Consider the following 24478-nt stretch of genomic DNA (forward strand, 5'->3'; position numbering starts at 1 on the left):
CTATCTACCGTGCCATCCAGCTGCCCAACTCCCATTTTACAGATGAGGAAAATGAGGCAGACAGAGGTTAAGTGACTTGTCCAAGGTCACACAGTTCAGTGTCTGAAGCAGGATTTGAACATATGTCTTCCTGACTTTGAGTGAAAGAATAAGAGGGATAAGAAATTGGAGGGAAGAATAAAGCAGGGTAAAAGTTAGGAGGGTGGTTGAGGTTTAAGATAAAGGATTGAAAAAGGGACCTTAGGAGGGAAATAGCTTGAGATTAGTGGGACAGCTCAGAGAGAGAAGAGTGGGGATAAAAGGAGACTTGGGAATGAAAAAATAGGTAGAGAGATAGTCAACAAGGACAAAAGAGGATTCAGTTAGAGGAAAGGGAAGAAAGAGACAGATATTTAGAGGTCTTGTCCTCTGACTCCTACTGTTGGTTTTTTGAAGTTTCTTCTAGAAGCAGCTAGCAAACCTGACTGTCTCCCATCATCTCTCTTACAGTCCAAGGGAAGGGTAAAAGGTAATCACATCCCTCTCACCTAAGAATAGTTCTGGTAACAGGATGCAACACTGGGCACAAGCAGGATCTGCCTTTAGTAGCTGGCTCTCCAGCTCTGGTTTTCCATCATCTTTGACATACTCGTTTTTCACCTTCTTATCCCTGGATGTCAATGGCAAGGGCTTTCAAGGATTGAGTGACTTCTGGAAGACTTTCTCCTTTTTTCCTCTGGATTTTCCCTCCAGGAAAGAGGGGATATTGTGGGGTCAAGTTGGGGCAGAACTAAAAGAGCCCAGAAGCTTCTAAGACACGGGAGGAAACAACAAGTCTTCCCTTTTGGCTTCCCCAACTCTATTTGGCTATTTCCAACTCTCCTGCTAAAGAAATCAATTTGTCAGTGGCAAAAGGAGGAGCCAGCAAGGAAAGAGTTAAGGTCAGCTCCATGGGACGCTCTGAATTCCAGCCAGCCAGCACTAGGACACTTGCTAAATTTAGAGAGCTGGGAAGGATTTGCTGTTGACAGTTGCCCTGCCTTTTGAAGAAGGCACTCTGGAGAGAGGGGTCCTGCTCACTGGCTCCAGCCTTCCTTCCTGGGGTCCCCCAGCACCTGAGTGAATGCCCTCCAGTCAGCAAAAATACCAAGTGTTCAGGTGAGTGTCATTTTCTCCTCCTTTCTTTGTCCTGGGCCAGTCCCAAGACCCACAAGTTGGAGTGGCAGAGGCAGCGGCTGCTTCGCCCATGTCAGGCCCCAACCATACCTTCTTGATGACTGAGACCAGCTGTAGGAGATTTCAGATCCTTTTAATAGGAGGTGGGGGAGGGATGGATTCCTTTGGCAAAATATAGCTGTTGTTTGCCTGAGGTGCAAGAAAATTGGTTTCTGGTGAGCCTGTCCTAGATTTGGCTGCCTCTGTGGGGACCCTGAATCTCTAGAAATGTAGAGGTAACACTGGGGTAACAAGAAAGGTTTTGTCTCCTTTCCTTGGGATCTTTCTTGGTTGTTGACTTCCCCAGCTTTATTCAAAGTAAATGTAGCTTCCTTCTCAGTGAGGAAGAACCACATTGCCCTTTTTTCAAATTGAGTTGGGGTGGAAGTATCTCCATCCAGAAAAGCCTGCGTGTCTCTAACGGGATCATTTTCCCCTTGAAACAACATGGTATTTTGAAAAATAGCCCTCTATCATTGACTGACCTTGGAAAAGTCAGTGCCTCAGTTTCCTCATCTGTCAAGTGGGGATATCAGTGCTGCTTTGATTGCTTGAAAGAAAAGGGTTCTATATAAATGTGGGGACAGCATGAAGCCCTGATCCAAACCCTAAGGAGATGTGGAATGTGACTTTCTTCACTGCCTCGTGTGACCATCTCACTCTTAGCCCTATAGAGATTGACTCCACTTTCTAGTGTCCTTACGGCTGCCTTGTTTGTCATTCCTAACTCCCCAATGGTCTGTCTTCCTCACCTCCCTAGAATTTAACAGGTTGTCATGGCGACCAGCAACGACCCAGAAGAGGAGCAAATTGTTCCGGATACAGAAGATGGAGCCGATGTCAAGGCGGTACAGGCTCGGTATCTCCGAAGTCCTTCTCCCAGCCAGTGAGTATACAGTGTGCCCTCAGCAACACTTACAGCCCATCTTGACAACCTTCTGTGCAAGAAGACCAGAGACAGGAGGGGAAATAAAGTCAGGGGAGTCCTAGCCTTTCCTTCAGCTTCTGCTTCAATAGGAGGCCAGAGAATAGTTATCTATAACCCTTAGGTCTGAATGAAGATGGGATACTGGGGTAGCAGCAGGCAGACTGGATTGAAAGCATGGAAATTGGCAGAAGTCACCTACAGAATGAATACGATTCCATTAGTGGTCCCCTCCTGAAATTCTATGCTATTAGACAAGTCTAGTATGGAGGAGAGAGCAGAGAACTGGGAACTAGGACATCTGAATTCCTCTAAACAAGACTTCAATGAGAAATGTGTGATCTCTGGCAGTTGTATAAGTACTAAAAACTTAGATTTTGTGTCTGTAAAATAAGGAGGAAAAAATGGGCGAAGTTGGAGGTTGTGGTCCCATCCAGCTATAAACTGCTGAGATGCAAAGAATCCCCAAATTCAGAGTTGGGAAGAAACTCAGAGGTCCCTCTCACATTATAGGAACTCTCTCCCTTTACAGCATCTACAAGTGGGGTCTTTCCGTTTCTACCTAAAGGCTTTCAGAAATGATGAATCCCCTACTTCCTGGAGCAGCTTATTCATTTTTTGGAGAGTTCTAATTAATGGTTTAAAGAATTTTCCCTCCATCCCATCAAAATCTGCCCAAGATCATGGTTTGTTTTTTTCTTTGCTACCATGTTCATTCAGTCACCATCACTCAGCAACTACCCCTCCTCCTTGAATGTTCCCTCCAGCCCATGTTGGTGATGGTGACAAAAGATTTGAGGGTGTCCACTGGGATTAAGGAGTAGGCTAATTCCTTCTCCTGGGCTGAGGTACCAAAGTAGGAGAGAGAAGGAGTAGCCGTCCTTGGAGAGAGTATTCAGGAATATGGAACCTTGGGGAGAAACTTGGGTTTCAGAGAATACTCCATGGAAGTAATGTGATAAAGGGGGAGAGGTCTAGTATTATAGGATCATGGATCAATTTAGGGTCTCAGAAATCATCCAAGACAGTAGTGTTGAATTCATAGATACAGAAGCCACTAAACTATTCATGAAGATCCTTATGGGCCCCATTTTCCCCACTGATCCAGAACCAAATAAGGTTCCAGAGAATAGAAAGGAAAGAGAGGGCTGAGTAACAGTACCAGGGAGAGGACAAGGGCTGAGCTTCCCCTGGGATAGAGTGATGCATAGGGCTTTGGGGACTTCTGCAGCCAAGAGTAAGCCACCTTTGCCTTCCCCTTCTAAACCCCATGCCCCAAAGCTGATTTCATACTAATCTCTTAAAATCAGTACCCAGGAAAGGTGACTCGTTGGGGCTGAGGGACATGGAATAGTACACTCAAGCCATCTCAAGATGGACAGATCCAGGGGAGGAATCATGATTTCTGGTGCACTGGCATCTGGGAACAGCCCTAGTTCTGTCTCCACATGTCTACACCTCATGCAGGCTTGGAGAATTATCTAGGTACCTGCCAAAAGGGGAGGGGAGACTCCAGTCACTTGTCTAATCAGGACCCTTTGAACCAATGGATGCTAATAAATTATCCTTGAAAACCAAATTAAAAACCTGCTGCCTGATGGCACAGCGAGGTAGCTCAGAATATTGAGGCCAGACTTAGAGTCTGGAGGTCCTGGGTTCATATTTGGCCCTCAGATACTTCCCAGCGGTGTGACCCTGGGTAAGTCACAACCCCATTCATTTGCCTTTACCTTTTTCTGCCTTGGAACCAATCCACAGTATTGATTCTAAGACAGGAGGTAAGGGGTTTAAGAAAACTTGTTGCCTCTTGGTGAAACTTTCAGATTGGAGAGGGAATCTAAAATTTCCCCTCTGATCTTCAAATATGTCCATCTGTTGTATACCTGTACAATACATATTTTTTGTGGTCAGAAAGTAAGCTTCAGCTGAGTTCAAGTCTTATGTGTGACCTATGATGGCTAGGTAAGTTTCTTTACCTCCTGGTGCTCAGGAGGCTAAGATGTGCAAAGTTGTTGACACTCTGTTTTGATGGAGGGAGGTTCTTTTCGTTGGGGAGGGGGTGATAGTTTCCTATGCCAAAGGAAGCATAGGTGTGAACCTCAAGTTTCCTTGGACACTGGGAGCTTGTAACCTGCTGGGTCAGAGGCAGGATTGGAACCAAGTTCTCCTGCCTCTGAGGCTAGCTCTGACCACTCTGCTGAGAGTATAAGTACACTACATGGGTCCCCAGTACATAGAGACACTCATTTGGAAGTAGTTATTTGAAATATGAAGGATTGACTACTATAAATCTCTTCTCTCTCATCTCTTTCACCTGCTAGTGCAGGAAATGATACCATTAGTTAGCAGGGCATCCCTTTCTTCCAGCTAGTGGTTTCTTAAAAAACATACTCCCAAGAGGACTGATATATTAAACTCCAAGCATCTTCTTGCGAATCACTGGATCATAACACCTTCCTAATGGGCGCCCATTAGCCAGAATTAGAGCATCCATCATGGAATAACAGAACTTTAGACCAACCTGGGAGTAGAGAGTGGAGGTGGCGGTGGAGATACCGATGAGGAAAGCAAAAAAGAAGGCTGACAGGCCACAGAAAGGAAGTCAAGGAAGACATACATTGCTCATTTCACAATTTCGTCTCGAGATCTCTCTGTCAGGATGTTTTAGTGTAAATAATTTTCTAAAACAAGCCATTAAGTCACTCGATTAGATAATCTCCACCTCTCTCAGTTCACCTAGGCAGAGCGAGGCACAAACTTTAGTTTGACAGACCCATATAATAATAACTAATAACAATAATATAATTTATATAGCATATAATGGCTTGCAAGGCACTTTGCCTATATTAATTCATTCAACAACCCTGTGAGACAGGTACTATTATTATTCCCATTTTATAGACAAGAAAATTGAAACAGAGGTAAAGTGACTTGTCCAGAGTCAACTGTTAAGCTACTAAGTATCTGATGTAGGATTTGAATTCTAGTTTTCCTGACTTCAAATACTATACTTTATGCATTGTACCACTTGGCTATCAAAATGCTACTTCTTCTGTGTGTTCTAAAGATGTGATCTCCTTTCAAAAGCTGTTTTTTTTTCCTAGATATTCTCCAGCAATGTCTAAAGACAGTTATTAGTCCAGTGGCTAGAGAGCTGAGCTTGGAATCAGGAATCTAGTTAAATATGGCCCCAGAAACTTACTAGCTGGGTTACCCTGAGAAAATAGTCACTTAACCTTTGTTTGCCTCAGTTATCTCAACTGTAAAATGGGGATAATAATATCTTCTACCTGAAAAAAATTATTGTGAGGGTCAGAGGTAATATTTGTAAAAGCACCTAACATAGTGCCTGGCACATAGTAGGTGCTATATAAATGTTTATTCCCTTCCCTTTTTTAGGGTTTTCCATTGCTTTGGACACTTGGATCTCAACTCCAGGAATTGGTCTTATGATATTGACACTAAATATGCTGTTATTAATATAATTTTAATAATATCTTTTGTTTTTATATCTTAATTTTTTTCTTTCTTCTAACCAGCATGCCATCCCTTATAATTTTTCATAACCCTTACCTTCTATCTTAGAATCAATACTACGTATTGATTCTAAGGCAGAAGAGTGGTAAGAGGTAGGCAATGGGAGTTAAGTGACTTGCCCAGGGTCACACAGCTAGGGAATATAACAAGGAATTTCAAAAAGAGAACCAAAAAAAATCTCTCAACAACATCAATAAACATTTCAACTGAGTATGCAGCCATAAAGACTGTTCCACACCTATAGACCCCCACCTTAGCCAAGAAGATTGTGTTATATTTTCTCATCTCCTTGCTTGAGGCAAGCTAGATCAGTATAAAAATATAGCATTCAGTTTTGGATCTTTTGTTTTTCCCAGTTACATTGTTAAGTCATTATTTATATTGTTTTTCTGGTTCTGCTTTCTTAATTTTGCATCAGTTCATGTAAATCTTACCATGCTGCTCTGAATTCTTCACAGTTTGTTTTCTCGTCCTATGGTAAACAAATTGTTTAGTCATTCCCTGATTCATTAGCATCTACTTTGGTTCTGCTACTTTGCATCAACAAAAGTGCTGCTATGAATATTTTCACACGGTACATTTTGTTCTGCATTTGACCTCTTAAATCAGCGGTTCTCAACCTCGTACTTTGTAGCAATGAGAATACATAATGCATATCAGGTATTTACATTCTGAATCATAACTGTAGCAAAATTACAGTTTTGAAGTAGCCACCAAAATAATTTTTTGGTTTGGGGTCACCGCAACATGAGGAACTGTATTGTGGGGTCACGGCATTAGAAAGGTTGAGAACCACTGTCTTAAAGGTTCATGTTTAGCAGAAGAAGCTCTACGTGAAAGGATGTGGTTGCTTTAGTCACTTTCCTAACATAATTTCAAATTGCTTTCCAGAATGGTTGGATTATTTCATATTCTATCAACTGAATGTACGTGCCTGTCTCTCCACAACCCCTCCAATGCTGACTTTTCCTATCTTTTGTCAACTTTACCAATCTACTAAGTGTAAGGGAAAAATTTGAGTTATTTTAATTTTCACTTCTTTCATATGGTTATTAGTAATTTCCAAATCTTCTTTTGGGATGCATTTGTTCATGTCTTCTTACAATTTATCCATTGAGAATTGGTTCTTGGTCTTGTACATTTGTGCTTCTTGCTTATATCTCAGGGCTATCAGATCCTTAAAAGTATTTAATGCAAAGGACTTTCCCCAGGCTCTTCTTATCCTAAGTGCATTGATTTTATTCCTGCAAACCCTTTTAATTTCATGAAATTGAAATGATCTGTTTTATTTTCTGAGATGGCCTCTACTGTTAACCTGTTTACGAATTACATGATGAGTGTGAAAAACAAAACAAAACAATTAACGCTTATTTCCATGCCCTTTTCATGATGACCCAAAATGTGGAACTTACCTACTTCCCAGGGTAATTATGAAGTTCAAATAGACCATTGCATATAAATTACTTAGTAAATTTTAAAGTGCTTAATAAAGCACTAAGTGTAGTTAATATTGGGCTTGTAATGGTCTTTTGAGAGGTCGTTTAGCTCATTCCTTTGCCTTCAGGTAGAGACATCTGAGTTATCTCAGACAGTCGAGAATCTATGATATTTTTTAAAGAGTTCAGAGAAAGAGATCCTACAACCAATCTCTTTCAGTGACTTATAATGTCAAGAAATTCTTCTTTTTATCTAAGATAAGTCCTTCAAGCTGCAGTTTAAACCCATTTCCTCTTATTCTGTCCTCACTGGAGATTAAAAACCAGCTGGTCATTGCCCTCTGTCTAAGAGCCTTTCCTCTACTTGAAGACTTATTAAATCTCCCACTAGCCTTCTCTTGTCCAGGCTGAATGATTCCTTTCCCCTTACTCATGCTTCAGAGGTCTTATTTCCCAACTCTTTAATCATCTTTATGCCTTTCAGAACTCTGAATCATCTCCAACTTCTCTACATTCATCTTTAGTTGGAAAGGATTCAAGTAAAGGGTCATCAGACCACAGTTGAAGGATAATAGGTTTATCTCACTTCACAATGTACACCCCAATACTATGAATGCTTTTAAAATATAAAATTATAAAACCCTGCTGACTTTGACTCCCGGATAGTTTTCTGTGTAGCAAATCTCTCTAAAACATACTATCCCAACTCTTAATCCCATTGCCAAGTTGTGTCCCAAGAATATAACTGTGACATTCCTGCAGGTTTCTAGGTCTTTGGGTTTTCTTGTACTAGAGCTCATGATCCCCTTCCAATGTGCTTCTCCCCCATGAGTCAGCCAAATAATTAGCTTTTAGTGGAGAGTAAAAACAACTGGTGCAAAACAATCTCCCCAAAGTCTATAATATTCTCACATGAGGAAATAAAGTCTAGAGGAAAGTGGGCTCAATTTTAGAGCATGAGTCACAAAGGGATAACTGATAGCTCCAGGAGGTCCTTTTGCTGGATTCCATGGAATGTTTTCCCTCCATCCCCTTTATGGGCACTTCACAGACCCTTGATTCTGTGTCCAGTCTGTCCTGAGCACCCAATACACAAACCATCTTCAGCTACTAGAACTCTGATGTGAAGATAAGAAGTCCAACATCCTCCAGATCTCCAAAGTTCACAAGATCAAGGCCAGGATTCTGTTCCTTCCCATCTTCCCACAATCAATTTCTTCTCAGAGGCTTAACTAAAACTATCCTCTCCACTTCCAGGAATTGAAATCCTTTTCCCAAACAGCTTGATGACTTTACAAAGGATGTAGAAGACATGCCTAAGTCTCTTAGCCAATGTCAACAGACTTCCTCTCACAAATAGAAAGGTAATGAGGCCAGATGAATAATTGAGATGAATTTTCACCAGACAAATGTGTCAATGCCATAGCTCTGATCATTTACTTTAAACAAGGTTCAGTGATTTGGTTGCTTTATTTAATAGATATTCACTCATATCTGCATGGACAATTTCCTCCCTGTTCCAAGTGTGCTATTAGTACATCCTTACTCAGTCTTCTTCTCTTGGTTCCTCACAGTTTCTCCAGTTTGCAATGGCCAATTCCAAGTGAGTCTTCTAAAGTGTTGGCTACAACCCCTTCTCCTATATATTCCACCCTGATGTCATTGTCCAAGTAAAGTGTATATCCTCTAATCCAGCATCCATTTCATTGCCTCTGGGCTGCTTAGTCCACAGCCACTTTATACATTTCTTCTCTCCTCCAGAATATCTACCATGGTATGCTACCCATAGTAGACCTTTGTAAATGCAAATTGAGTTGAAGAGAGAAAACCCCAAGAATATTAAATGGAGCTTGGGGCCTGAAGGGACTTTAGAAGTCATGGAATTTAATTTCTTTATTTTATAGGTGGGGAAACTTCAGAGAGGAGAAGTCTCTTGCCTAGAGTACATAGCTGATATTTCTTTAGTGTTTTATACTTTTCAAAGGACTTTACCTATCTTATATCATTTGGACCTTATAACAGCTCTGGGAGGAAAGTGCTACATAGATTATTCGCTTCATTTTACAGACAAAAGAACTTAAATGACCTCTGGTCTTACAACTAGTGTCAGAAATCAAACCCAGGTCTTCTTTCCTCCAAATCCATCCTTCTAGGTCCACAGTTGCTCTTATTCCTCAAATAAGACAATCACTTGTTAATATTTCATACTCCCCATCCTTTGGGCTGTTTCTTTGACCTCCCTGAATATAGAATCCCCTTCCAAGTACTCAAAAAGGGTATGTTTTCTCCTTCTGAAGACATTAAGTGGTAGCCTGACATTGTTGATTCTTACCCCATTAATCCCTTCACAATGGGATCTGGACCCAACACTCTGATTTCAAGTTCTGGGAAGGTCCCCTAGTTCTTTCCCTAATTCTGCTCTCCCTAGAGCACTTGAAATTCTACTCTTAGAGCTTTATTTCTTTAACTTAATATTCTTCACCTTGTTTAAATGAATCTAAGTCTAAAGAGCAGCCATCTTCAAAGTTGTGATCAGTCATTTGTGCCTTTATGTGAATAAAGATGCCTCATTGTGGCATGGAGAGGGGGAAAAGGCAGTACCTTCTTAGCATTAGCTCTGGCAGCTTCCATTGCAAAGTCTTTGAGTATGATTGGGACAACAGACTGAGTCTGTTTTCTTAGGATCAATCCAACTAAATGCAAAGGCTTATGAGTAGGAGATTAACCAGTTTTTAACCCAGAACTCATGAAATAAAGAAAAGTACCCCCAAAGTCCCAAGTTCCTATGCTAAGTATGGATGATGAAGTGGGAGAAAAGTAGGCATAAATTGCTAAGAACCATGTAATTTCCAGCTTTCCTATAAACTGTATACTATTAATTATTTAAACCTATGTATTAGCTCTACCTATAACTATTGGGACTCTAAATATGAGCTCTTTTTTGAATGGCCAAAGAGTTTTCCTGCTTCTAAAATGACTAAGTTGCCTCAATCTCCATCTTGCTACAGATGAAACCAGAAGTCACAAGGATATTTGAGATAAAAGCAAAGATGAGCCCCAGGTTATCTTTGTAAGATCCAAATAGGGGAGTTGGTTGGGATGATTTTATCATATCCTCAAGGCAACACAAAACATTATTTCATGGAGTATTTGGTCATCTCTTGTTGCACATACATTACAAACATTTGCAAAAAAGCACCTCCATGAGAATAATTGCAGTTTATGTATCAGCAGTTGTTACAGGGGATTAGGAAGTAGAAGAATTCTATGAAGAACATAAGACATTCCAAATTAAATCCAAGGTGCGAGTGGCCCAAATGGGTTCAAGGTCTGCCTTAGACACATATTGACAAATCATTAACATTGTATTACCTTCAGGAAATTCTCTAATTGTGAGCTACAGGAGGCAGCTATGTGGCTCAATACACAGAACACCAATCTGGGTTGGGAGGACTTGGATTCAAATTTAGTCTGATACTTTAGCTGTGTGTCCCTGGGCAAGTCACTTAACCCCATTTGCCTCACTTTTGCTCTTATGTCTTAGACTTGTTACTTACTAGGACAGAAAATAAGGGCTTTTTGAAAAAGTAAACTCTTCTCCTTGCTTCAAAAACAAAAAATCAACTCATAGGCACAAAATTGGGGATGTTGGTTTTTCTCCAATAAAGATTTGGGAATTTTAGTAGATAATAAACTAAATATGAGTCCTTCACACACATCATCCCAGGCAAGAAAATTAATATAAACACCTGCTATGTGAATGATGGGTTGCAGTGTCTAGGAAATAGAAAGGTAATAACTTCATTATAGCAAACCCTGACCGGCACCTAGCTGTAGTTTTGTTTTCAGTTCTGGTTGCCACATTCCAGAAAGACATCTGATAGACTGGAAACCATCCCAAAGGGTAATTGTGATGGTGAGAAGCCTTGAGTAGCTGCTATATGAAGATGAGCTAAGAAACCAGGAGATGGATAGGACTAAATTAGGTGAAGGACTTTTGAGTTATTTGTACGTGGAGATGAATTGAGAAACCTCACGTGTGCTAGGTAGACAGGCAAGTCATTTAAACTTTCCAAACCTCAGTTTGTTTATCTATAAAATGGAGGTCATACCTGTATTACTAAATTACCTTTCTTGGTTATTGTGAAGAAATGAACACTTTGCAATTTACAAATGTACATTTGCAATGTATATGAATGATGAGATGTGAAATATGATTATTGGCATCTGAATCTCCCTCAAGTACCTAGCTGGGAGGGCATTGAACCTAGAAAGGGAAATATTTTTGAAATAATTTGAATTATTGAAAAAATAATTCAAAATCATTCATTATTTGATGTATTTGCCTTTCCTTGGTTCCTTTTTCCTTCCCATCTGGACTGGTCAAACATGTTCCTATGCCTACTGAAATCTACCTTCTTAAATATCATTGTCTTTAGTTTGCTGACTCTTTTCTACTGAACCTCATCATTTTGGGGCTGCTTTCTTCAAAGTGGACTTCCCCATCTTTTTGGTTTTTTTCCACTTCCTTTTTTTGCAAGTGACAAACTAAGAAGAGCACTACAATAATAATAACAACAATAACATAAGTGACATTCATAGAAGCTTCAAAGTTTAGAAAGAACTTTAAAATTTTTTTTCTTTATTTTATTCCAGTAACAAATCTACACATAAGTTTTCCAAGGTTACATGATTTATGTTGTCTTCCTCCCCTCTTCCCTCCCCTCTTGTAGCTGACAAGCAAATCCACTGGGTTTTACATATATTATCACTCGAAACCTATTTCCCTATTGTTCATCTTTGTAATAGAGTAATCCAGAAAGAGCTTTATATACTTTATCTTATTTGGTCCTCACAATAACTCTGTAAGTCAAGTTCTTTGTCTTTCCCTGGTATACTCCAAGTGAAGTCAAGTCAACAAGTCTTTATTAAGTATCTACTTTGTGTTAGAAACTGTGCCAACCTTCAGGCACTGTGAAAACTATGCTTGATAGTGTGTCAACTGATGTGATTTGCATTCCAGTAGACACTGGGGTTAAGCCCCATATGTTACTATGTTCTATAATTTGCCAGTGCAGCTACAGACCCCCTAATCTCTTTAGGCTTTTTCTCTTCCTAGGCTAGGGTTGACTCATTCACCCCTACCTGGACTCCTTGCAGAAGTAGGGGCAGTTCAGGACAGACATATGTCAATGACTAATTCTCAAGGACCTTTGTAAATAGGATGTCCACATACAAAAGGGGCAGCACCTATTACGACAGCATTGAAAGCCAGTTTAGCAAAAGACATCCCAACCAATATTCTGCTCTTGGTGAGAGTTTCTAGCATTATCAGTCTTCTCTTCCATAAGTCTCCTATGTTGTTTGCCCTTTTATTTTGAATTTAAGCCTTTCTATGTTGGTTCTTTTCTTTCCCAGTTCTGAAAATAGTTGTATATTCTTTCCTGATTTTCTCTTCTCTTGGATCAAGTCCTTCCAGTTCTCCCTTCCAAGTTTTTTTATATTATTATATCTCCATTGAATTTTTAGTGCCTCCTTTGTATTGAGTGCCCTTGCTTTGTATGAACAGTGTGGGTAGCCTGGGATTCTTCTCTTTTTCTCCTTTCTCACTTTTCCTGATACTTTATCATGAACTCTTATTCTATTTGAAAGTTGAAGGGCTTTTGTACTCCTACACATTATTCTTACCTAAGGTAGCTTTCCTTTCTTCCTTCCCCAATGCCCTTTTTACAAGATCTAATAAACCCGTCCTGTTGTAGAACAATTGCTTTGTTATTGGGTTTGTCTCTCCCCAAATGGTAAATGATTCCTGGTATGTTTGTAATTTATAACTGAGGCTAGAAACTGGGTAACGTCAGTAAGTTAATCCCAGCTTTTTGCAGGACCTACAGGTGAGGAGCAAAACGTTCTAAAGCTACCTCTCCATCTAAGCTAACTCATTAAATGCTAACTTTCTAAACACAAGTCTGATCCAGCTGTTTAGATTTGGGAAAGGAGGGGTATCCAAACCTGTGGCTTCATTGATGTAAAAAATTCCTATTGAGATCTGGTCCTATTGTCTGATCAAGGACACAAGTAATACCCAATGAAATTGTGCATCGGCTTTTGGAAGGGTGGGTGGAGGGGAGGGAGGGAAATAATGTAATTATTGTAACCAAGGAATAATGTTCTAAATTGACTAAATAAATTAATTCAAAATGAAAAAAAATTCCTATTGAGGAACCTTCCTCTACCATTGAACTTCAACAGCTGTTGTGCAATTAATAAGTTTAGAGAAGGGCGCTGAGAATTTATGTCATTTGCTCAGGGTTACTCAGCTGCGATAGGTTGGGGTGGTTTTTGGTCCCAGATCTTTTTTCTGACTCTAAGATCATCTCCATTTCCATTTGGACACATTACCTCTCCCATTTGAAATTAGGTGTCAAAATTGGTTGTAGGTTACACTTTGATTGCAACTTACTTAGTTTATGTGTTTAGATCTTTCAGTTTGAAATTTTAATTTCAATTCTCTCAACACTAGATAAATTTAGGACAGACACTAATGCCTATATATGTCTGTGTATGTGTGTGCATGCAATGTAAAATTTAAAAAAATAAAGAAGCCTAAAACAAGAGCATTAGCAAATGAAGAGATCACTCAGATTTCTATTGATATTTACACAAATCTTACAATAATAGGACCCTTTAATACGAAACTTTAATATCCTTTGAGTAAGGTTCTTAATTGTTCAATTCAATCCATATTTTTTAAAGGACATATTGTGTACAAATCATTATGCTAGGGATACAAAGATGAATAAGTGACTGTTTCTGCCCTTGAGATGCTAACACGAATATCCTCCACCCCCAGGTACTCCATGGTCTCAGATGCTGAAACAGAGAGTATTTTCATGGATCCCATTCATCTATCATCAGCAGTCGCTGCCAAGCAGATCATCAATGAAGGTAACAAAATCAGAACCTAGATAGGAGATGTAAAATGGGCCATGTCTTAAAACAAACCAATTCACTTTTGGATAGCACTAATTATTAGGAAGCTTTGGTGCTGCTGAACCTACATTTTCCTCTTTGCAGCTTGTTAGTCAACTAGCATTTACTGAGTGCCTACTATGTGCCAGGCACTGTGCAAAATGCTTAGGATGCAAATAAAAGAGTCCCTGCTTTCAAAGAGATCATGGTCTAATGGGGGAGATAATCTGCAGATAACTATGTACAAAAAATTTATTATCCTTTTTTCCTGAGAGATCAGACAGAACAAGTCTTTTCCATGTGACAGTCCTTCAAATATTTGAGAACAGCTATCATATCCTGCCTGAGTCTTTTTCTTCCTCGGGCAAATTTTCTCCCTTTGTTTCAGTTCTAAAATTGTATGAACCCAAAGCTCTTCACCATTTGGTTCCTTTCCTGCAGACTTTCTAATGCTTGATAATATCCTTGCCAAACTAGAACTGGGCATAGTAATCAGTGTGTGGTTTAATCAGGGAAGAGTACAATAGGACTGCATCTCCTTCTTTCTACAAACTATGCCTCGTTTAAAAACTGAATTACTTTTTTGTAGTTTTTTTGTTTTTGTTTTTTTACTGCCATATCAAAGTGTTCTGAGCTTGAGGTCTACTGAAAACTTAACTCTTTTACAGACAAAATACTAACTAACTATGATTCTTCCATCTACTTAGTCTATGAAGAGTTGATTTTTTTTTAACCAAAGGTTAGGACTTCATATTTTTCCCTGTTTAATTTCATCTTATTAGATCCATCCAGTCTTTTTTGGATTCTAATTCTTTCCTCCAGTTTGTTAACTATCTTTCATAGTTATTAGTCAACTGCAAATTTGATAAAAATGCCATTGATGTCTTTATTACAGACACTGATTAAAATGCTAAATAGCCAAAGGGAAATAGCAGAAAAGGAAGTCCCATTCAAAATAATTGCAAAATGCATAAAAGATTTGGGGCTCAATCTATGAAAGTATACTCTAAACTTAAGGAAATAAAGTTACACTTGGTTTTATACCTGACTTATAACAAGTGCTTAATAAATGTTTTTTTTTCATTCATTCAAAGAAATAAATGATTTAAGTAATTGGAGAGAGAGTCATTGCCCATGGTTGGACCATGCCAATGCCCATGATAATATACCCTAAATTAACAGAATTTGTCCTATTCCAATTAAACTACCAATGGAAGAGTTTGTAGAGCTTGGCAAAATAGCTACATGCTTGGGAAATTCTGAGATCTGAATCACATGCTTAACTAGGAAATGTTAGTTTTGATTAGTGATCTCTTCCCTTACCTCCATAATTGTGAATTTCTAGCAAATAACCACACAAGATATTAACAAATTCATTTGGAAGAATGAGATAAAAAATTCCAAGGGAAATCATGAAAAAATAGAAATCAAGGACACTTCTATAAAATGGAAATTATTAAAATTACTTAATACAGATTAAAAATAGAAAATTAAGCCAGTAGAACAGAATAAATAAGAAAAAATCAGATATAGTCAAAGTTAACATTCCAGTGTTTGACAAACTTAAATTACTTAGGAAAGAACTCTTGGGAAAACTGGAAAACGATTTAGCAGAAATTAGTTAGACCACTATTTATACAATATACCACAAGAAATTTAAAATGAATATGTAGCCCGAATATTAAAAGATTACTTCATAAAAGAATCAGAAAAAAATTAGATCAGGTATCTTTCACAGATGTGGCTATTGGGAGACTTCTTAACAATGGATAGAGATGATTCCAAATGATAAAATAGATAATTTTGCTTGCATGAAATTGAAGAGCTTTTGTGTGAACAAAATCAACACAACAAGGATAAGAACAGTTGTCATTATTAAAAAAATGTCAGATATCTCTGTTAAAATCTATTAGGGGGTCAGTTGGGTGGATCAGTGGATTGAGAGTCAGGCCTAGAGATGGGAGGTCCTAGGTTCAAATCTGGCCTCAGACACTTCCCAGCTGTGTGACCCTGGGCAAGTCACTTGACCCCCATTGCCTAGCCCTTTCCGCTCTTCTGCCTTGGAGCCAATACACAGTATTGATTCCAAGAGAGAAGGTAAAGGTTTTAATATATATATATATATATATATTATATATATATATATATATATATATATAAGTTAGGGGAACAGCTAGGTGGTTCAATGGACAGAGAGTCAAGCCCAAAGATGAGAGTTCCTAGGTTAAAATCCGGCTTGAGACACTTCCTAGATGTATGACACTGAGCAAGTCACTTAACTCTCATTGTTCAGCCCTTAACCCTCTTCTGTCTTAATCCTAAGATGTAAAGTAAGGGTTAAAAAAAAGAATCTATTGGTCAGACTATATAGAGAAATAACACAAATATATAAGACCAAGAGCTATTTCACAATGGATAAGTTATCAAAGGATAGAAACAAATAAGACTCAAAAAAGAAATTTCAAATTGTAAACAATTATCTTAAAGTGTTCCAAATCTCTAATAATAAGAAAAATGCAGATCAAAACAGTTTATATTCAGTATATTGGCAAAGATGACAAAAGATGGAAATAGTAGATATTAGAGAGACTGCAGAAAAAACAGATAACTTAATACACTATTGTAGAACTTTCACGAAATCATTAATTCCTTTGAGTCCCAAAGGGTAGTCGCTGTTGACAGAACCAATCCTAAACAAAATGGAAAAATTGTTTAGTCCCTTTCTAACTTTCTCTACACCCCAAATTCAATGCCCTCCTCTCTACTCAACTTTCTAAAATATTTTTGTGTATTTTAAACTCATTCTATGGAATAAATGTCTTGACAAAAATTCCCCTATTCCTGTCAGGGTCATTAATATCCTTCTGGTCATCCTTGACTCTTTCCTTTCTCTCTCTCTGCCCTCTCCCCATCAGTTGACTTGGCATCAATTGCCAAGTCTTAACTACTATAATCCACAACATTTCACATATCCATCCCATTCTGTCTCTTCTCAGCCATCACCTGAGTTCAAGCTCTCATCACCTCCCATCTTTATTATAACAGCTTCCTAATTTCTCTCCCTACTTTAAACCCTCCCTATGTGAATACATTTTCCACATAACCATCAAATTGGTTTTCCTAAAGTGACCACATTGTTCCCCTGCTTAAAATCTTCAATGGCACCCTGGTATATTGTGGATAAAACACCATGCCTGGAATTTAAACCCCATTAAAATAGGGCTCCATTCTCAGAAGCCAATATGATATGGTAGAGTCAAAAGACCTTGTTTCAAATCTTGTCTCTAATGCTTAGCAGCTCCATGATCATGGAAAAAACCACTTAAGCCCCAGCTCTGTTTCTTCATTTGTAAAATGTAGAGGGGATCATCCCTGGATAATAGCTTTTTAGATCCCTTCTGGATCTATATCTAAGACACTTTGACCCTATGATCCTGTTCAGTCTGATGTCGTCTTATTTCTCCTAGCATACTCCCTTTCCCAATCAAATGGTTTGATCCACTCTTATGCCACAGATAACATTCCATCTCCTGCTTTTACCCACACATTTTCTCTCATGCCTAGAATGCTCTCTTCCTTCACTTCTGCCTTGCAAAATCCCTAGCTTCGTACAGTTTACTCAGGTGCCGCTTCCTGCAGGAAGTCTTTCCTGATGCCCTCATTTATTAGCATTCTCCTCTCTCCCTAAGGAACTTTTATTTATTTGGGGCATGCTTAGCTGTGCACATGTTATTTCTCCCCAGGAGAATATAATCTCCTTAAGGGCAGAGATTGTTTTGTTTTTGTCGTAGTATGTCCACCATACAGAGCATTACCTGGAGTGTAGTAGGAAGTCATGAATTGAATTGTTACTGCTATGATTTAAATTTTAAAGGAGAATCAAAGCTTTAAACAAAAAGAAGTAAAGGAGGAAGATAGGTGTCACAGTGGATAGAGTCCTGGATTTAGAGTCAGGGAGATCTGATTCAAATATAGTCTGAGACAACTAGCTGTGTGACTCTGAATGGATCATTTAATTTTGATGTCTCAGTTTCTTCAACTATAAAATGTGGGCAATTAGAACTGAAACATGCCAACAATTAGAATTGAAAAGATGAAAGGGGGGATCGTGGGAAAGAAGAAAAGGCAGAGGAAGAGGGTAGAGAATGATGAGCTGAGCTGGGTTTAAAGTAAACAAGGTTGTCATGGGTGTTTTCTTCTCTCTTTTTTAAAACACTTACTTTCCATCTTAGAATCATTACTAAGTTTTGGTTCTGAGGCAAAAGAGCAGTAAGGGCTAAGACAATGGCAGTTCATTGGCTAGCCCAGGGTCACACAGCTAAGAAGTGTCTGAATCCAAATTTGAATCGAGGACTTCCTATCTCTAGACTTGACTCTTTGTCCAATGAGCCACCTAGCTGCCCCTAAGTATAGCATCCTTCTAATCCCATCTTCCCTGGGTGCTTTCTTAAATGGAGGAATTCACCCATTGATGGGGGAAAAACTATGTGGATGGAGGCATCACCAGAGTGGGAGGAAGGTGCTGGGGAAGAGGTAGAGAAGTAAACTTTTGTTTTTAACCTTTTTGGTAATGCTTTCTGACTTTGGTAGAACTCAAGCCAAGGGAAATCAAAACAGATACTGTATGCCCTGGGATGCTGGAGTCTGCAGAGCAGCTACTGGTCGAGGACCTATACAACAGGGTCAAAGAGAAGATTGATGACACCAGTCTGTATAACACGCCTTGCGTCATGGACCTTCAACGGGCTTTGGTTCAGGACCGCCAGGAGTCCCCCTGGAATGAGGTGGATGAGGTCTGGCCTAACGTCTTTATTGCAGAAAAGTGAGTCTGGTTCAACAATGGATCCCCACTTCAAGCCCACCACCCCTTCTCTTGTCATCGACACAGCTTCTTGCTGGAGTAGTATGGTGACAGCTTCACACAGGGCTACTCAAAGTATCATTCTACATTCTTGAGTAAGCCTGGGCATTCTCAGTCTGTTTCAAAGGTGTTTGGGACCTTATATATAATCTCTCTTCCAAATTTGTCATACTCTATTCTTTCCCAAGTACCCAGAGCCCTCTCTGCTCCCCTGAGCCCCTAGATATGGCGTCCTTCTAATCCCATCTTCCCTGGATGGTATATGACACTCTAGACTTTTCCTGATGACCTTTCCCAACTTCTGTCCTACCACCTATCAAAAATGACCTGGATTCCATTTCTCCATAGCTCTACCATAGTGACAAAGAATACTGTGGACTTAATCAGATTCATTCATCCATGTTAATGTTTCTTTAGAAATTATGGATGAAATAATATAGAACCTGGTCACCTACCTCATTAGGTTGTTGATATATGTAAAAGTGCTTCATAGGATGTAAAGCTTTGTATCATAATATGATATACAAACATAATACTTCAAGGATTTATAATTTCACCGAGGTGGGTCCTCCCTCCATTTGGGGAGATAGCAACCCTTCTCAATTAGTAGTAGAAATGGTAGATGGCTTTTGTGAGTTGCTATAGGTAAAAAATGCATCAACCTTCAATCAACCTGAGAATAAGCCTCTTTGTAGGTAGATGGGCTGGACTTGTAGACAAAAACATGTAGCCATTTCATCAACAGATTCTTTTTTTATTTGAGAATTTTAATTTGAAATTTTTTATTTAATTAATTGATTTAGAATATTTTTCCATGGTTACATGATTCATGTTCTATCCTTCCCTTCCTCCCACCCCCCTCCTGTCGCCTATGAGCAATTCCACTGGGTTTTACATGTGTCATTGATCAAGACCTATTTCCATATTATTGATATTTGCACCAGGGTGATCTTTTAGAGTCTACACCCCAATCATATCCCCATCGACACATGTGATCAAGGAAATTTTTTCTTCTCCGTTTCTACTCCCACAGTTCTTTCTCTGGATGTGAATAGTGTTCTTTCTCATAAGTCCCTCAAAATTGTCCTGGATCATTGCATTGTTAGTAGAGAAGTCCATTACATTTGATTGTACCACACTGTCTCAGTCTCTGTGTACAATGTTCTCCTGGTTCTGCTCCTCTCACTCTGCATCAATTCCTGGAGGTCCTTCCAGTCCTGATGGAATTCCTCCACTTTATTATTCCTCTGAGCACAATAGTATTCCATCACCAGCAGATACCACAATTTGTTCAGCCATTCCTCAATCGAAGGGCATCCCCTCATTTTTGAGGTTTTTGCCACCACAGAGTGCAACTATGAATATTTTTGTACAAGTCTTTTTCCTTATTATCTCTTTGGGGTACAAACCCAGCAGTGCTATGGCTGGATCAAAGGGCAGACAGTCTTTTAGTGCCCTTTGGGCATAGTTCCAAATTGTCTTCCAGAATGGTTGGATCCGTTCACAACTCCACCAACAATGCATTAATGTCCCAATTTTGCCACATCCCCTCCAACATTCATTACTTTCCTTTTCTGTCATTATCAACAGATTCTTAATGAAACATTTGTCATGCATATAGAATGCAATATTAAACAACTGCTACTCTTGGGTTTTTACAAGCTCCTGTCCTCACAGTCTACATAAGCTAAGGGTGAAAACCCATTCTTTTTGTCCATTTAAAAGATTTCTTTCCATCAATGTTTTGTTTTTCCTCTCCTCTCTCTCTCTCTCTCTCTCTCTCTCTCTCTCTCTCTCTCGTTCCTACTCCTTCAGTCAGTAACTCTCTCCAAGCTTCTTTCAATAGTCCCACATGGTTAAATTCCAACAGACATTATCATTCTCCAGGTTTTTTAATGAAACCAGAAAGTTCTGGAACATTTACCTCCATATACCAAGAAGGGAAGACATCTCCCTAGCAGTGATTCCCAAAGATAAATGCTTCTTCTGGGTGGGGGGCTAGACTTTTTCCTAACTCTAGTATTGGCCAAAAAATACCTTTTTTCCTATTTTCCCTCAGGAGTGTGGCCGTGAATAAGGGGCGGCTGAAGAGGTTAGGTGTGACTCACATCCTTAATGCAGCTCATGGCACAGGTGTTTACACTGGACCAGAGTTCTACAATGGCCTGGAGATCCAATACCTAGGTGTAGAGGTGGATGATTTTCCTGAGGTAGATATCTCCCAGCATTTTCGGAAGGCTGCAGAGTTCCTTGATGAAGCTCTGCTAACTTACAGAGGTGAGATGGGCTTAGGGTTGGGCTTCAGTTGGTCTGGGCATCCAGAAATCTGTAAAGGGAAGAAATCACAGCAAGGGAGAACTGTTAAGCCTCTTGGTATCCACCATATTTTGTATTAGACTAAGGACTCAAGACTTATACCATCTGTCTTTCTATCTCTCACTTGCTCACTCATACCACTTCTAGCCGTTCTTTCACCATTTGTCCACACTTTTTTACCCTTTGGGAAGAACTTAATTCCTGAGAAATCAGAAGAGTACTTGGGGGCCATTTTACAATATGTTTTATTCAGTGTTTATGAGGCAAAAACCAAAGGCTGAGTGGCTTCAGTCAATGCAATGATTTCTGAAAAAACATTGCTTCTCTGGACAATGAACAAGATGTAGAACCCTCTAATAGGAAGAAAAAGGCTTTTTAAGGTCTTTTCCCCTTTCCCTTTTCTACGGGAGTAAAACTTTTATTTATTGCCTTTGACCAATGTGGAATTGAGTGTGACTGTCACAAGACTTTGAGGTAGAAGGAATTGACTCTGTTTTTTATTCCTCATTGCACTTCGTACATGGTAGCAATGGCCTAACTCCACAGTAGAGCTCTAGTAGAGTGGCAGGAGGTAATGGAAAGAGACATTTCCATAGCTCTAGGAGTGCTTGGTCAGTATTGGTAGCAAAGCAAGATGGATGACAAAGGATGAATTATGTGAAGGCCTCACAGCAGCAGTGAGTAAGAGGTGAGGGATTAAATAAGAAGAATAAGGGAAGAGGAAGGAACAAAGGAAGGAAAATGAGGAGAGAAATGTGTTTGTAACCTGTATGATTCATAGATGTTAAAGCACATGAAGATTCAAATTGGGAGTTATAGCTTTTAAAATATGTTGATATATTTTTTTCTTATATCATCTTCTTTCTTTCCAGATGTGTCTTTCTACCTTTCCCCTCCCCAGAAAGTCATTCTTCTTAACAAAGGAGAAAAAGAAAGGATACAAAGTAGGGGAGAGATAAATACAGAGAGAGAGAGAGAGAGAGAGAAGAAAGAGGGAGGGAGAGAGAGAGAAAAGAGAGAGAGAGAAAAGAGAGAGGGAGGGAGAGAGATAGAAGAGAGAGAGAGAGATATATCCTTAAAAAGAATATCAACCATATATGATCATACATACAGCAGTGTTGGGTCTGGTGTCAGGAAGACTTCAGTTCAAATTCAACCTGGGCAAGTCATTTAACCTCTGTCTGCCTCAGTTTCCTCAACTATAAAATGGGGAAATTTTCAGCAACTACCTTCTAAGATTGTTGTGAAGATGAAGTGAGATATCTGTAAATTGCTTAATGTAACACCATTGAGTAGGCACTTAATAAAAGCTTGTTTCCTTCCTTCCTTCCTTCCTTCCTTCCTTCCTTCCTTCCTTCCTTCCTTCCTTCCTTCCTTCCTTCCTTCCTTCCTTCCTTCCTTCCCTCCTTCCTTTCCTTCCCTCCCTCATTTCTTTCCTTCCTTTCCAAGTTTCCCAGACCCATAGTCTCCCATATCTGCAAAGAAGGGAGATAAATGAATTTTCTCCTCTTTTCTTCAAGACTAAGTTTATTTATATAACTTATGCAGTTGTTTTTTCCCTTTCTGTTGACATTGGTGTTTTCATTGTATATATACTGTTTTCTTGGGTCTTCTTACTTCACGTGGTATCAGATCTTATATTTTTTCACAGCTCTCAGAATTCTTCATAGTTGTGAAATAGTCCTGTGAAATGGACATATTCCATTGCCTTCACATACCACAATTTGTTTAGTCTTTCTCTGATTGATAAGTACCTTCTTTGCTTCCAGGCTAAATTTTACTCCTATAAAAGAGGCCACTATAAATATTTGAGTGTATATGCTACCTTTTCTGACTTTGACCTTAAGGTTTCTTCTTAGCAGTGGTATCTCTGGGTCAGAAGTTAGGAACATTTTCATCAATGTCTTTACAGGATTCCAAATTGCTTTCTAGAATGACTGGACCAACCTCTAGAGGATTGTAATATAGATACTCTTGTTACTTATATTACCAAGTATTCCTGCCTGAGCAGGAATCAAAGCTGATCCTTCCCTTGGGAGGAAGTACACTGGTCACATTTTGGCAGGTACACTAACTCAGCATCAAAGGATCCATTCAGTAAGATGGTACCTTGTTCAAATGATGTTATAGGACTGCCAAGCATGACTAATTTTAAAATTACAAACTTTTAGAATATCAGCTTGAAAGGATGAGGGAATAAACATTTATTAAGTACCTTCTATATTCCCAGCACTATGCTAAGTGCTTTATAAATATTATTTCATTTTATTCTCACAACAGTTCTATGGATAGGTGCTATTATGATCTCCATTACAGATAAGGAAACAGATAAATAGAGGGCAATTGATTTGCCTTGGGTCACACAGCTTGTAATTTTCCAAACTTGGATTTGAACTCAGGGCTTCCTGGCTCCTGGTCCAGTGCTCTATGAACTATGCCACCCAACTGCCTGAAGGATCTAAGAATGTATTTTTAAGTTCAGCCCCTTCATTTACATTTGAGGTACTGTGACCCAGAGTTGAGAAGGTAATTTGTCCAATGTCACTCTTATTAGCTGAGTTAACTTCATTCATTTCTCTCCAGTCTTCTTATGATCGGAATAACAGCTAACCTTCAATGTTCACAAAGTGCTTTACAAAGATCTCATTTCATCCTCACAACAACTCTGAGAGAGGGGGGCCTATTAATATCTTGGTTTTAGAGATGAGGAAACAGGCTAGAAAAAGTTACTCGTCCATGGCCACATACCCACTAAGTGTCTAAGGTAGGATTTGAACTCAAGCTTTCCTGATCCCAGATCTAATGCTTTATTCCCTGTGCTGCCTATCTGCCTCACAACAGCCCCATAGAGGAAATGATGTTATTATGCAGTTATAACTATTATTGTCATCGTAGCAAAGAGGTGACCCTTCCTTGTCAAAGGCAATGCCAATAGCTCTCAAAGTAGGAGTCTGTCAAAGAATTGTAAGTCTGTTGTCCAAGAATTGTCTTGGCCAAGTTTGGAGAGGGTGATAACTAGGCAGGCTGCAGTGATGAGTTTGTTACCACAGCCTCTCTCAGAAACTGTTATGGAGAGGTGATGACCTACACCCGATGGAGGAAGTACAGAGAGTGAGAAAATGACAGATCCTGGAAACTTTGAAGTAACTACTCAGTCAACAAACATTTATTAAGCATTTGCTGTGTGCCAGGCACTATGATGCTAAGCACTGAGGTTTTAAAAGGGCAAAAGATAGTCTC

At 39.2% G+C, this 24478-nt stretch overlaps 1 protein-coding gene across 1 annotated transcript in view; it reads left to right on the top strand.

The window, feature by feature from the left end:
- Nucleotides 1-634: 634 nt before the first annotated feature.
- The window catches only part of STYXL2 (serine/threonine/tyrosine interacting like 2), a 28484-nt gene continuing 4640 nt past the window's right edge, over nt 635-24478 (top strand). Inside the window, exons 1-5 of the mRNA XM_007480705.3 lie at nt 635-1137; nt 1955-2080; nt 13943-14037; nt 18652-18883; nt 20982-21199. Coding sequence (XP_007480767.1) covers nt 1971-2080; nt 13943-14037; nt 18652-18883; nt 20982-21199 — 655 coding nt within the window. The 5' untranslated portion in view covers nt 635-1137; nt 1955-1970. The remainder of the gene's footprint in view (nt 1138-1954; nt 2081-13942; nt 14038-18651; nt 18884-20981; nt 21200-24478) is intronic.

The sequence above is a fragment of the Monodelphis domestica genome, chromosome 2 (assembly GCF_027887165.1).
Source record: "Monodelphis domestica isolate mMonDom1 chromosome 2, mMonDom1.pri, whole genome shotgun sequence".
Classification (NCBI taxonomy): domain Eukaryota; kingdom Metazoa; phylum Chordata; class Mammalia; order Didelphimorphia; family Didelphidae; genus Monodelphis; species Monodelphis domestica.